Raw genomic sequence first — 13,358 nt, 5'->3', positions numbered from 1 at the left:
ATGGAGAGAAAAGAAAAAGGGGAGAAAAAAGTGGAAATAGAAGTGATCGGCTTGGGTCCGGAGCAGCAGCCAATGTGCGCAGGGCCTTGTTCACAAGTGAACAGAGGGAGATATGGAGAGGGTCGGTTATGGCTCCATATTGGAGCTCTTCAATACTTCACCTCTATCCATGCGAATCTCCGCCACTCTTTGCCTTTTCTCTCCCAAATCTCCTCGCATCCACTGCTCAGGGCCCCCTGGCTCCATCAGTTGGTGCACTTTAGCCCCAACTACGAGTTAACTAAGTGTTTTAAACCGCCATTACCCATCCCTTCTGCCTTCAGCTCCTGGAGCTGCCTGGGCCCCAAGCTCTGGAACTCCCTCCCTAAACCTCTCCGCCTCTCTACCTCTCTTTCCTCCTTTAAGACGTTCGCTAGAACCTAGCTCTTTGACCAAGCTTTTGGTCACCTGCCCTAATTTCTCCTTATGTGGCTTAGTGTCAAATTAACTTTTTTGTTGTATAACGCTCCTGTGAAGCACCTTGGGACGTTTTGCTATATTAAAGGCGCTATTTAAATACAAGTTGTTGTTGTTGTTGCTCTGTTTCTCTCACTGAGCTGCTGAACTTCTTCTCAAATTTGATTTTGGATTCCTAGATTTCTATGGACATCAAGACTACACATCTGCACTGTACAACACTGCATTACACTGTACTGCATTACACTGTACTACACTGCATTACTCTGCACTGCATTACTCTGCACTGCATTACACTGTACTACACTGCACTGCAGTATACTGTACTACACTGCATTACTCTGCATTGCATTACACTGTACTACACTGCATTACTCTGTACTACACTGCATTACTCTGTACTACACTGCATTACACTGTACTGCATTGCATTACTCTGTACTACACTGTATTACACTGTACTGCACTACACTGCACTACACTGTCTTACTCTGTACCACACTGTACTGCACTGCATTACACAGAACTACACTGCATTACACAGAACTATACTGTACTACACTGCATTACACTGCACTACACTGCATTACTCTGTAAGACGCACCTGCTGTGTCTCAGATTCTGCTGCTAAAGGTACCTTTGGCCATCTTCCCCCACTGCTGCTGTTTCACACCTGACCAGGGTGACTCGTTCTGCTGGTCTTCCAGCTATGCTGGTCACAGGCTGGTGGTTTTACATTTTCTCGGCCGCTTCTGACCTACGATGACCTACCTTCGCGCCAACTTCGCCATCATCTTTCTGCACCACAACCCGCCAGAAACACCCTCCCTCCTCCAACTGTCTATCTCCACTAGAATCGGGATTTCACTGGCCCGTTAAACCAGGCTGCGAACTTGGACAGCACGTCGTCCATACTCCACGCCCACTCAATCTGACCCATGTCAACGTCTTCCCACCACGTGACCTCTGACTTTAACTCTGGGCCCCCAACTCTTGTCTCCAACCTGTTCCCTGTTACTAGCAGGAAATATGTATCCCAACGATTGCTACACAATAAGGGACATGTAACTTGACTTTGTCCATTGGTCCATTCTGTCCAGTGTGACCACTGTCACACGCTGGGTGATCCACTGCTCACCAGTGTCACACTCTGAGATGCCCGTTATATTTCACCGTTACACTTTGCATTGACGTATAAAATGGAACGCTGTAATAGGTTTGGGGACTGCAATCTTCCGCTCACTGTAAAATGGATCGAGCGCCATACTCTGGTCGGAGCACAGGTCGGGGGAGGGTGGATCGGGGGGCGGGGGGGGGTCAGGTCGGGGATCTAGCCGGGTCGGGGGGGCGGTCGGGCAGGTCAGAGGGCAGGTCGCAGGTCGGTGGGCGGATCAGGGGGGAGGGTCGGGAGGAGGGTATGTCGGGTCGCAGGTCAGGGGGCCAGGTCGGGGGAGGGCAAATCGGTGGGCGGGTCAGAGGGCAGGTCAGAGGGCAAGTCAGGGGCTGGGTCGGAGGGCATGTCGGGTCGCGGGTCAGGAGGCCAGGTCGGGGGAGGGCAGGTCGGTGGGCGGGTCAGAGGGCAGGTCAGGGGGCTGGGTCGGAGGGCATGTCGGGTCGCGGGTCAGGTCGGGGTGTGGGTCGGGGGGGTGGGCCGGTCAGGGGGGCGGGTCAGAGGTCAGGTCAGGGGGCCGGGTCGGAGGGCGGGCTTCTCACCTGGCTGTTGAGAAAAGCCTCGGCCTGTCTGACGTCCCGCAGGAAGAGATGGTAAATGTGCGACAGGAGCAGCACCTCCTGCCTGCACTCCCACATCTGGTGCAGCTTCTTCCAGCCCACCTGCAGCTTCTGCAGCCACTGCTGAATGGAGAGGAGGGGAAGTTCTGCTTCCTCCAGCAACACCAGCTCGTTCACTGCCAGGATTTTCTCGTAGTCCTCTTGGTGTTGGCTAATCTCCTCTTTTAGCGCCTCGTGGTATCTGAGGAGCGCCTCGGCCTCGGCCAACATGTTGGGCAGTTCCTCGGACACGACAGCTGCCTGCGTCAGGGCAAGCCACGACAGGAAGCTGTCCAGGTCTTGGATAAACTGCTGCAACTTGCTGGCCACACTCAGAGAGTCCTCGCAGCCTTGTAAAGCTCGTTTCAGCTGCTCCCACTCCTCGCTGATCTCCTCGAACTGGATGAGGATTTCCATGGCCTGGCTGGGATGAGCTGCCGCCAAACGCTCAGCCTCTAGCTGCAGACCAATCAGCTTGGGCTCGATGATGGCGAGGGCTCCCTCCATGGTGGAAAGCTTTCTCTGGAGGGCGATCACTCCTCCGAGGTCATTGCCCAGGTACTGGGTCGACTCGATGGCCTTCCGCTTCTCGCTGATCTGAGACTTGATCTCGTTACACTCCAGTAAGTAATTCTGAATACACAGCAGAGAATTAATGGTCTTCTTTTTACTTTCGACCAATTGCACAATCTGCCCCCACCTGCAAAAGGAACACAATTAACGTCGACAAGAGATTCCCTCCGACGGTCAGCCGAGTCAAGGCCCTGTGGTGAACGGGGTGGGATTGTGGTGACTCAGCCTCTCCGGCCCGGCACACAATGGGACAATGCTTCACGTACAGCGCGGCTAGTCGCCTGCCACTGGAATGGCCCATCCCACCCACATGCCTGCTCCATCACCCCCTTCACAGGCTCACTGAGAGCCAGAGCCAGGATGGTAAACACGGAGTGAAATCCTATCGCGTGCTATGGCTCGCAGCTCACACTAACCGTGCTGGCCCACCATGCACTCTGTCGCTGGGAGCTACAACACAGCGCTGCAGGTCGAGGGACAGTGTGCACAATCATCTGGGCAAACCCTGCCCCGTCTGGGCAGGCCCTGCCCCAGACACAGACTCCCGTCTGGGCAAACCTTGCCCCAGACACAGACTCCCGTCTGGGCAAACCTTGCCCCAGACACAGACTCCGTCTGGGCAAAACCTGCCCCAGACACAGACTTCGTCTGGGCAAACACTGCCTCAGACACAGACTCCGTCTGGGCAGACCCTGCCCCAGACACAGACTCCGTCTGGGCAAAACCTGCCCCAGACACAGACTTCGTCTGGGCAAACACTGCCTCAGACACAGACTCCGTCTGGGCAGACCCTGCCCCAGACACAGACTCCGTCTGGGCAGACCCTGCCCCAGACACAGACTCCGTCTGGGCAGACCCTGCCCCAGACACAGACTCCCGTCTGGGCAAACCCTGCCCCAGACACAGACTCCCGTCTGGGCAAACCCTGCCCCAGACTCTCTAATTAACCCGTTGACTCCTGGCATTTCCTGGGCACCTGTTTAAAGTTTTTAGTGCAGGTGCTGTGTCACTCAAATATTACTGGAAACTAGTACATTAAATACAACAATAATACGTACACAGAAACACACAAACACACTGACAGAAACACACACACACACTGACGGACACACACACACACACTGACAGACACACAGACACACTGACAGACACACACACACACACACAGTCACACACACACTGACGGACACACACATACACAAACACTGACGGACACACACACACACACACACTGAGGAACATAGGAACAGGAGGAGGCCATTCAGCCGCTCAAATCTGTTCTGCCATTCAATGAGATCATGGCTGAACTGTATCCTAACTCCATCCACCTGCCTTGGCTCCATATCCCTCAATACTCTTGTCTAGCAAATATCTATTGATCTCAGATTGAAATTTAGTAATTGAGCTAGCACCTACTGCTTTCTGTAGGAGAGTTCCACACTTCTACCCTCTTTGTGTGAAGAAGTTTCCGAACTGCTCTCCTGAACGGCCTGGATCTGATTTTAAGGTGATGTCACCTTGTCCTAGACCCTGCCACCTGTGGAAAAAGTTTCTCTCTGCCTACCTACCCTATCAATTCCTTTCAAAATCCTAAAAACCTCAATCAATTCACCCCTTAACCTTCTATATTCCAGTGAATACAAGCCGAGTTTATGTAATCTCCCCTCATAATCTAACCCTCGGATCTCGGGTAACATTGTGGTCAATCTGTGCTGTATTCCTTCCAAAGCCAATATATCCTTCCTAAGGTGCCGTGGCCCAGAACTGCACACAGTGCTCCAGGAACCACGTCTGAACTACTGTCTTTCGAATGAGACGTTAAACCAAGGTTTCTCTCATGTGAACGTAAAAGATCCCATGGCACTATTTTGAAGAAGAGCAGGGGAGTTATCCCCGGTGTCCTGGGGCCAATATTTATCCCTCAATCAACATCACTAAAACAGATGATCTGGTCATTATCACATTACTGTTTGTGGGAACTTGCTGTGCGCAAATTGGCTGCCGCATTTCCTACATTACAACAGTGACTACACTCCACTCCAAATGCACTTCATTGGCTGTAAAGTGCTTTGAGACATCGGTGGTTGTGAAAGGCGCTATATAAATCCAAGTCTTTCTTTTGAACCAAGGCTTTGTATAGCTGTCCTGAAACTTTCTCCCCTTTATATTCCAGCCCTCTAGTTATAAAGGCTAACCTTCCATTAGGCTGATTATTCTTTGTATCTGAAGACTACATTTTACGTGGATCCCTACATCTCTTTGGGCCTCCACTGTTCCTAGCTTTTCATCATTTAAATATTACTCAAATCTTTCCTTTTTTGGTCCAAAATGGATGAGCTCACACTTACCTGGGTTGAAATCTATCACCACAGTTTCACCCACTCACAATCGATCAATATCTCTGTGTAATTTTATACTCCTGTCTACATGAGGCACTATGCCATCAATCTTTGTGTCACTGGTAAACTGGGACTTTTGACTCTCTATTGAGACACCGTGAGTCACTGCCGTCCAATTCGAGCTCATTCCCATTATCCCCACACTCTGTCTTCCACCGCCTAACCAGTCTCTAACCAGCTCAATAATGTGCTTTCAATTCAATGAGCTTTAATTTTAGCTAACCGCCTCTTATGCAGAACCTTACTGAATGCCTTAAGTCCATATGAACTAAATCCATAGACATTTCCCCATTTACTACTTCAGTTACTTTCTCAAAAAGTTACAAATCCATGGCCTGACTGTGATGATAAGGTTATTTCTTCGGTCTGACAACCCCCCATCAAATCCATGCTGGCTCTCTCTAATCAGCTCAACCTTCTCTAAGTGCTCAGATACTCAGTCCTTAATTATAATTCCAATAACTTCCCCACAACTGATGTTGGACTAAAGGGTCTACAAGTAAAACAAAGAAGTAAAAATAAATCAAAGTGTGACGTCACAGCCAAGAGGGTAAGTGATTGGCTGGTGGATTGGTGAGTATTTAATCTTTTTCTTTTTCTTTTCTGATCAGTGGTTAACCTTTGGCGTTGTTACCAATTAGTTTAATTTAAGGGTTAAGTCATGGCAGGAGAGTCCAGACCCGTGTCATGCTCCTCCTGTGCTATGTGGGAAGACAGGGACGTTTCCAGTGTCCCTGACGACTACATGTGCAGGAAGTGTATCCAGCTGCAGCTCCTGACAGACCGCATTGCAGCACTGGAGCTGCACATGGATTCAATCTGGAGCATCTGTGATGCTGAGGATGTCGTGAATAGCACGTTTAGTGAGTTGGTCACACGGCAGGTAAAGGTTACACAGGCAGATAGGGAATGGGTGACCATCAGGCAGAGCAGTGGAAGGAAGGTAGTGCAGGGGTCCTCTGCGATCATCTCCCTCCAAAACAGATACACCATTTTGGGTACTGTTGGGGGAGATGACTCATCAGGGGAGGGCAGCAGCAGCCAAGTCTATCGCACCAGGGCTGGCTCTGCTGCACAGGAGGGCAGGAAAAAGAGTGGGAGAGCTGTAGTGATAGGGGATTCTATTGTAAGGGGAATAGATAGGCGTTTCTGCGGCCGCAATCGAGACTCCAGGATTGTGTGTTCCCTCCCTGGTGTAAGGATCAAGGATGTCTCGGAGCAGCTGCAGAGCATTCTGGAGAGGGAGGGTGAATAGCCAGCTGTCGTGGTGCATATAGGTACCAGCGACATAGGTAAAAAACGGGATGAGGTCGTACAAGCTGAATTTAGGGAGCTAGGAGTTAAATTAAAAATTAGGACCTCAATAGGTAGTAGAAACATAGAAACATAGAAAATAGGTGCAGGAGCAGGCCATTCAGCCCTTCTAGCCTGCACCGCCATTCAATGAGTTCATGGCTGAACATGAAACTTCAGTACCCCCTTCCTGCTTTCTCGCCATACCCCTTGATCCCCCGAGTAGCAAGGACTTCATCTAACTCCCTTTTGAATATATTTAGTGAATTAGCCTCAACAACTTTCTGTGGTAGAGAATTCCACAGGTTCACCACTCTCTGGGTGAAGAAGTTTCTCCTCATCTCGGTCCTAAATGGCTTACCCCTTATCCTTAGACTGTGACCCCTGGTTCTGGACTTCCCCAACATTGGGAACATTCTTCCTGCATCTAACCTGTCTAAACCCATCAGAATTTTAAACGTTTCTATGAGGTCCCCTCTCATTCTTCTGAACTCCAGTGAATACAAGCCCAGTTGATCCAGTCTTTCTTGATAGGTCAGTCCCACCATCCCGGGAATCAGTCTGGTGAATCTTCGCTGCACTCCCTCAATAGCAAGAATGTCCTTCCTCAAGTTAGGAAACCAAAACTGTACACAATACTCCAGGTGTGTCCTCACCCAGGCTCTGTACATCTGTAGCAACACCTCCCTGCCCCTGTACTCAAATCCCCTCGCTATGAAGGCCAACATGCCATTTGCTTTCTTAACCGCCTGCTGTACCTGCATGCCAACCTTCAATGACTGATGTACCATGACACCCAGGTCTCGTTGCACCTTCCCTTTTCCTAATCTGTCACCATTCAGATAATCTCAGGATTGCTACCAGTGCCACGTGCTAGTCAGAGTAGGAATTGCAAGATAGCTCAGATGAATACGTGGCTTGAGGAATGGTGCAGAAGGGAGGGATTCAAATTCCTGGGACATTGGAACCGGTTCTGGAGGAGGTGGGACCAGTACAAACTGGACGGTCTGCACCTGGGCAGGACCGGAACCGATGTCCTAGGGGGAGTGTTTGCTAGTGCTGTTGGGGAGGGTTTAAATTAAAAAGGCAGGGGGATGGGAATCCAAGCAGGGAGGCAGAAGGAAGTAAAAAGGGGGCAGAAGCAAAAAGTAGGAAGGAGAAAAGGAAGAGTGGAGGGCAGAGAAATCAAGGGCAAAAATCAAAAAGGACCACATTGCAACATAATTCTAAAAGGACAAAGAGTGTTAAAAAAACAAGCCTGGATGCTCTGAGTCTCAAAGCGAGGAGCATACGTAATAAGGTGGATGCACAGATAGCTGTTAACTGATATGATGTAATTGGGATCACGGATACATGGCTCCAGGGTAACCAAGGCTGGGAACTCAACATCCAGGAGTATTCAATATTCAGGAAGGATAGACAGGAAGGAAAAGGAGGTGGGGTAGTGTTAATGGTTAAAGAGGAGATTAACGCAATAGTAAAGAAGGACATTAGCGTGGATAATGTGGAATCTATATGGGTAGAGCTGCGAAACACCAAAGGGCAGAAAACGTTAGTAGGAGTTGTGTACAGACCACCAAACAGTAGTAGTGAGGTTGGGGATGGCATCAAACAGGAAATTAGGGACGCATGCAATAAGGGTACAGCAGTTATCATGGGTGACTTTAATCTGCATATTGGCTGGGCTAACCAAAGTGGTATTAATACTGTGGAGGAGGATTTCCTGGAGTGTATAAGGGATGGTTTTCTAGACAATTATGTCGAGGAACCAACTAGAAAGCAGGCCATCCTAGACTGGGTCTTGTGTAACGAGAGAGGATTAATTAGCAATCTGGTCGTGCGGGGCCCCTTGGGGAAGAGTGACCATAATATGGTAGAATTCTTCATTAAGATGGAGAATGAAACAGTTAATTCAGAGATAAGGGTCCTGAACTTAAAGAGAGGAAACTTCGATGGTATGAGACATGAATTGGCTAGGATAGACAGGAGAATGATACTTAAAGGGTTGATAGTGGATAGGCAATGGCAGACATTTAAATATCACATGGATGTACTACAACAATTGTACATCTCTGTGTGGCGTAAGAATAAAAAAGGGAAGGTCGCTCAACCGTGGCTAACAAGGGAAATTTGGGAAAGTGTTAAATCCAAGGAAGAGGCATATAAATTGGCCAGAAAAAGCAGCAAACCTGAGCACTGGGAGAAACTTAGAATTCAGCAGAGGAGGACTAAGGATTTAATTAGGAGGGGGAAAATAGAGTATGAGAGGGAGCTTGCAGGGAACATAAAAAATGACTGCAAAAGCTTCTACAGATATGTGAAGAGAAAAAGATTAATGAAGACTAATGTAGGTCCGTTGCAGTCAGAATCAGGGGAATTCATAATGGGGAACAAGAAAATGGCAGACCAATTGAACAAATATTTTGGTTCTGTCTTCAATAAGGAAGACACGAATAACCTTCCGGAAATACTAGGGGACTGAGGGTTCAGCGAGAAGGTGAACTGAGTGAAATCCTTATTAGTCAGGAAATGGTGTTAGGGAAATTGAAGGGACTGAAGGCCGATAAATCCCCAGAGCCTGATAGTCTGCATCCCAGAGTACTTAAGGAAGTGGCCCTAGAAATAGTAGATGCATTGGTGGTCATTTTCCAACATTCCATGGACTGTGGTTCAGTTGCTATGGATTGGACGGAAGCTAATGTAACCCCACTTTTTAAAAAAGGAGAGAGAAAACAGGGAATTATAGACCGGTTATCCTAACATCGGTGGTGGGGAAAATGCTGGAATCAATTATTAAAGATGTAATAGCAGCGTATTTGGAAAGCAGTGACAGAATCGGTCCAAGTCAGCATGGATTTATGAAAGGGAAATCAGGCTTCACAAATCTTCTAAAGTTTTTTGAGGATGTAACTGGTAGAGTGGACAAGGGAGAACCAGTGGATGTGGTGTATTTGGACTTTCAAAAGGCTTTTGACAAGATCCCACTCAAGAGATTAGTGTGCAAAATTAAGTCACATGGTATTGGAGGTAATGTATTGACGTGGATAGAGAACTGGTTGGCAGACAGGAAGCAAAAAGTGGGAATAAACGGGTCCTTTTCAGAATGGCAGGCAGTGACTAGTGGGGTGCCGCAGGGCTCAGTGCTGGGACTCCAGCTATTTACAATGTACATTAATGATTTAGACGAAGGAATTGAATGTAGTACCTCCAAGTTTGCAGATGACACTAAGCTGGGTGGCAGTGTGAGCTGCGAGGAGGATGCTAGGAGGCTGCAGAGTGACTTGGACAAGTTAGGTGAATGGGCAAATGCATGGCAGATGCAGTATAATGTGGATAAATGTGAGGTTATCCATTTTAGTGGCAAAAACAGGAAGGCAGAATATTATCTGAATGGTGACAGATTAGTAAAAGGGGAGGTGCAACGAGACCAGGGTGTCATGGTACATCAGTCATTGAAGGTTGGCATGCAGGTACAGCAGGCAGTAAAGAAAGCAAATGGCATGTTGTCCTTCATTGCGAGGGGATTTGAGTATAGGAGCAGGGAGGTCTTACTGCAGTTGTACAGGGCCTTGGTGAGACCACACCTTGAGTATTGTGTGCAGTTTTGGTCTCCTAATCTGAGGAAGGACATTCTTGCTATTGAGGGAGTGCAGCGAAGGTTCACCAGACTGATTCCTGGGATGGCAGGACTGACATATGAAGAAAGACTGGATCGACTAGGCTTATATTCACTGGAATTTAGAAGAATGAGAGGGGATCTCATAGAAACATATAAAATTCTGACGGGATTGGACAGGTTAGATGCAGGAAGTCACCGATGTTGGGGAAGTCCAGAACCAGGGGTCACAGTCCAAGGATAAGGGGTAAGCCATATAGGACTGAAATGAGGAGAAATTTCTTCACTCAGAGTTGTGAACCTGTGGAATTCTCTACCACAGAAAGTTGTTGATGCCAATTCGTTAGAGAAATTCAAAAGGGAGTTAGATGTGGCCCTTATGGCTGAAGGGATCAAGGGGTATGGAGAGAAAGCAGGAATGTGGTACTGAAGTTGCATGATCAGCCATGATCATATTGAATGGCGGTGCAGGCTTGAAGGGCCGAATGGCCTACTCCTGCACCTATTTTCAATGTTTCTATGTTTCCTGGTTTCTCTCTCTCTCCCACCAATCGTCAATTTGTAATTTTCCAATCATAAGGGATGATTCCTGAATCGAGAGAACTTTGGAAAATTATAGCCAACCCATCTGCAGTATTTTCACCAACTTCCTTTAAAACTCCAGGCTGGAAACCATCAGGCCCTGGAAATTTGTCAGTGCCGTTATTTTTTTCTAATACTATTTTCTTGCTGGCATTAACTTCAGTGAGTTTCAGTCCTTGATTCATTATTAGTTTCCCTGGATTGTCAGGTATAGCATCCTCTTCCTCTACTGTGAAGAGTGACACAAGGTTATTCAATAAGTCTGCCGTTTCCTTATTTATTTTACAATATAACTCGCATTTATTGTTAAAGGGCACACATTACCCGACTTCTTCCAATACAAATCTTAAAACTTTTTGTGCTAATTTTGATATCGCTCGCAAGTTTCTCCAGGGCTCCTGGATCGACACTATTCTCTGCACTTTTATACGCTCTTCCCTTTAGTCTTGTTACCTCTCATCTCTTTTGTCTTCTGATTTAGCAAGTAGAGTTATTGGCCCTAAGGCAAGACACATTCCTTTCTGAACACCTCCCACTGTTCATCTTTCGTTTTACCCCAGAACAGGTTAGACCAGTTTGGTATCGTCAGTCTCTGTCTCAACCTGACAAAGTTAGTCTTCCCCAAATCTACAATCTATGGCTTCGATTTTCCCCACCTCGACAAGTCTGTGCTGGGCGATGTCGGGGGTGGGTCCGGGGTGGGTGATGTCGGGGGTGGGTCGGGGGTGGGTGATGTCGGGGGTGGGCGATGTCAGGGGTGGGTGATGTCGGGGGTGGGTCGGGGGTGGGTGATGTCGGGGGTGGGTCGGGGGTGGGTGATGTCGGGGGTGGGCGATGTCGGGGGTGGGTCGGGGGTGGGTCGGGGGTGGGTGGGTCGGGGGTGGGTGATGTCGGGGGTGGGTCGGGGGTGGGTGATGTCGGGGGTGGGCAATGTCGGGGGTGGGTCGGGGGTGGGTGATGTCGGGGGTGGGTGATGTCGGGGGTGGGTGATGTCGGGGGTGGGTGATGTCGGGGGTGGGTGATGTCGGGGGTGGGTGATGTCGGGGGTGGGTGATGTCGGGGTGGGTGATGTCGGGGGTGGGTGATGTCGGGGGTGGGTGATGTCGGGGGTGGGTGATGTCGGGGGTGGGTGATGTCGGGGGTGGGTGATGTCGGGGGTGGGTGATGTCGGGGGTGGGTGATGTCGGGGGTGGGCGATGTCGGGGGTGGGTGATGTCGGGGGTGATGTCGGGGGTGGGTGATGTCGGGGCGGGTGATGTCGGGGGTGGGTGATGTCGGGGGTGATGTCGGGGGTGGGTGATGTCGGGGGGTGGGTGATGTCGGGGGTGGGTGATGTCGGGGGTGATGTCGGGGGTGGGTGATGTCGGGGGTGGGTGATGTCGGGGGTGATGTCGGGGGTGGGTGATGTCGGGGGTGGGTGATGTCGGGGGTGGGTGATGTCGGGGGTGGGTGATGTCGGGGGTGGGTGATGTCGGGGGTGATGTCGGGGTGGGTGATGTCGGGGGTGGGTGATGTCGGGGGTGGGTGATGTCGGGGGTGGGTGATGTCGGGGTGGGTGATGTCGGGGGTGGGTGATGTCGGGGGTGGGTGATGTCAGGGGTGGGTGATGTCGGGGGGTGGGTCGGGGGGTGGGTGATGTCGGGGGTGGGTGATGTCGGGGTGGGTGATGTCGGGGGTGGGTGATGTCGGGGTGGGTGATGTCGGGGGTGGGTGATGTCGGGGGTGGGTGATGTCGGGGGTGGGTGATGTCGGGGGTGATGTCGGGGGTGGGTGATGTCAGGGGTGGGTGATGTCGGGGGTGGGTGATGTCGGGGGGTGGGTGATGTCGGGGTGGGTGATGTCGGGGGTGGGTGATGTCGGGGGTGGGTGATGTCGGGGGTGGGTGATGTCGGGGGTGGGTGATGTCGGGGGTGGGTGATGTCGGGGGTGGGTGATGTCGGGGGTGGGTGATGTCGGGGGTGGGTGATGTCGGGGGTGGGTGATGTCGGGGTGGGTGATGTCGGGGGTGGGTGATGTCGGGGGTGGGTGATGTCGGGGGTGGGTGATGTCGGGGGTGGGTGATGTCGGGGTGGGTGATGTCGGGGGGTGGGTGATGTCGGGGGTGGGTGATGTCGGGGGTGGGTGATGTCGGGGGTGGATGATGTCGGGGTGGGTGATGTCGGGGGGTGGGTGATGTCGGGGGTGGGTGATGTCGGGTGTGGGTGATGTCGGGGGTGGGTGATGTCGGGGGTGGGTGATGTCGGGGGTGGGTGATGTCGGGGGTGGGTGATGTCGGGGGTGATGTCGGGGGTGATGTCGGGGGTGGGTGATGTCGGGGGTGGGTGATGTCGGGGGTGGGTCGGGGGTGGGTGATGTCGGGGGTGGGTGATGTCGGGGGTGGGTGATGTCGGGGGTGGGTCGGGGGGTGGGTGATGTCGGGGGTGGGTGATGTCGGGGGTGGGTGATGTCGGGGGTGGGTGATGTCGGGGGTGGGTGATGTCGGGGGTGGGTGATGTCGGGGGTGGGTGATGTCGGGGGTGATGTCGGGGGTGGGTGATGTCGGGGGTGGGTGATGTCGGGGGTGGGTGATGTCGGGGGTGGGTGATGTCGGGGGTGGGTGATGTCGGGGGTGGGTGATGTCGGGGGTGGATGATGTCGGGGGTGGGTGATGTCGGGTGGTGGGTGATGTC

General features: G+C 51.1%; 1 protein-coding gene across 1 annotated transcript in view; it reads right to left on the bottom strand.

Moving 5' to 3' along the window:
* The window catches only part of LOC139239112 (spectrin beta chain, non-erythrocytic 1-like), a 563,409-nt gene that overhangs the window by 305,731 nt on the left and 244,320 nt on the right, over positions 1-13,358 (bottom strand). The window contains exon 16 of the mRNA XM_070867634.1: positions 2,170-2,926. Coding sequence (XP_070723735.1) covers positions 2,170-2,926 — 757 coding nt within the window. The remainder of the gene's footprint in view (positions 1-2,169; positions 2,927-13,358) is intronic.

Source organism: Pristiophorus japonicus, chromosome 26, assembly GCF_044704955.1.
Source record: "Pristiophorus japonicus isolate sPriJap1 chromosome 26, sPriJap1.hap1, whole genome shotgun sequence".
Classification (NCBI taxonomy): Eukaryota; Metazoa; Chordata; class Chondrichthyes; family Pristiophoridae; genus Pristiophorus; species Pristiophorus japonicus.
Note: the sequence above shows the minus strand (reverse complement) of the source record. Positions and strands in the feature narration are given on the sequence as shown.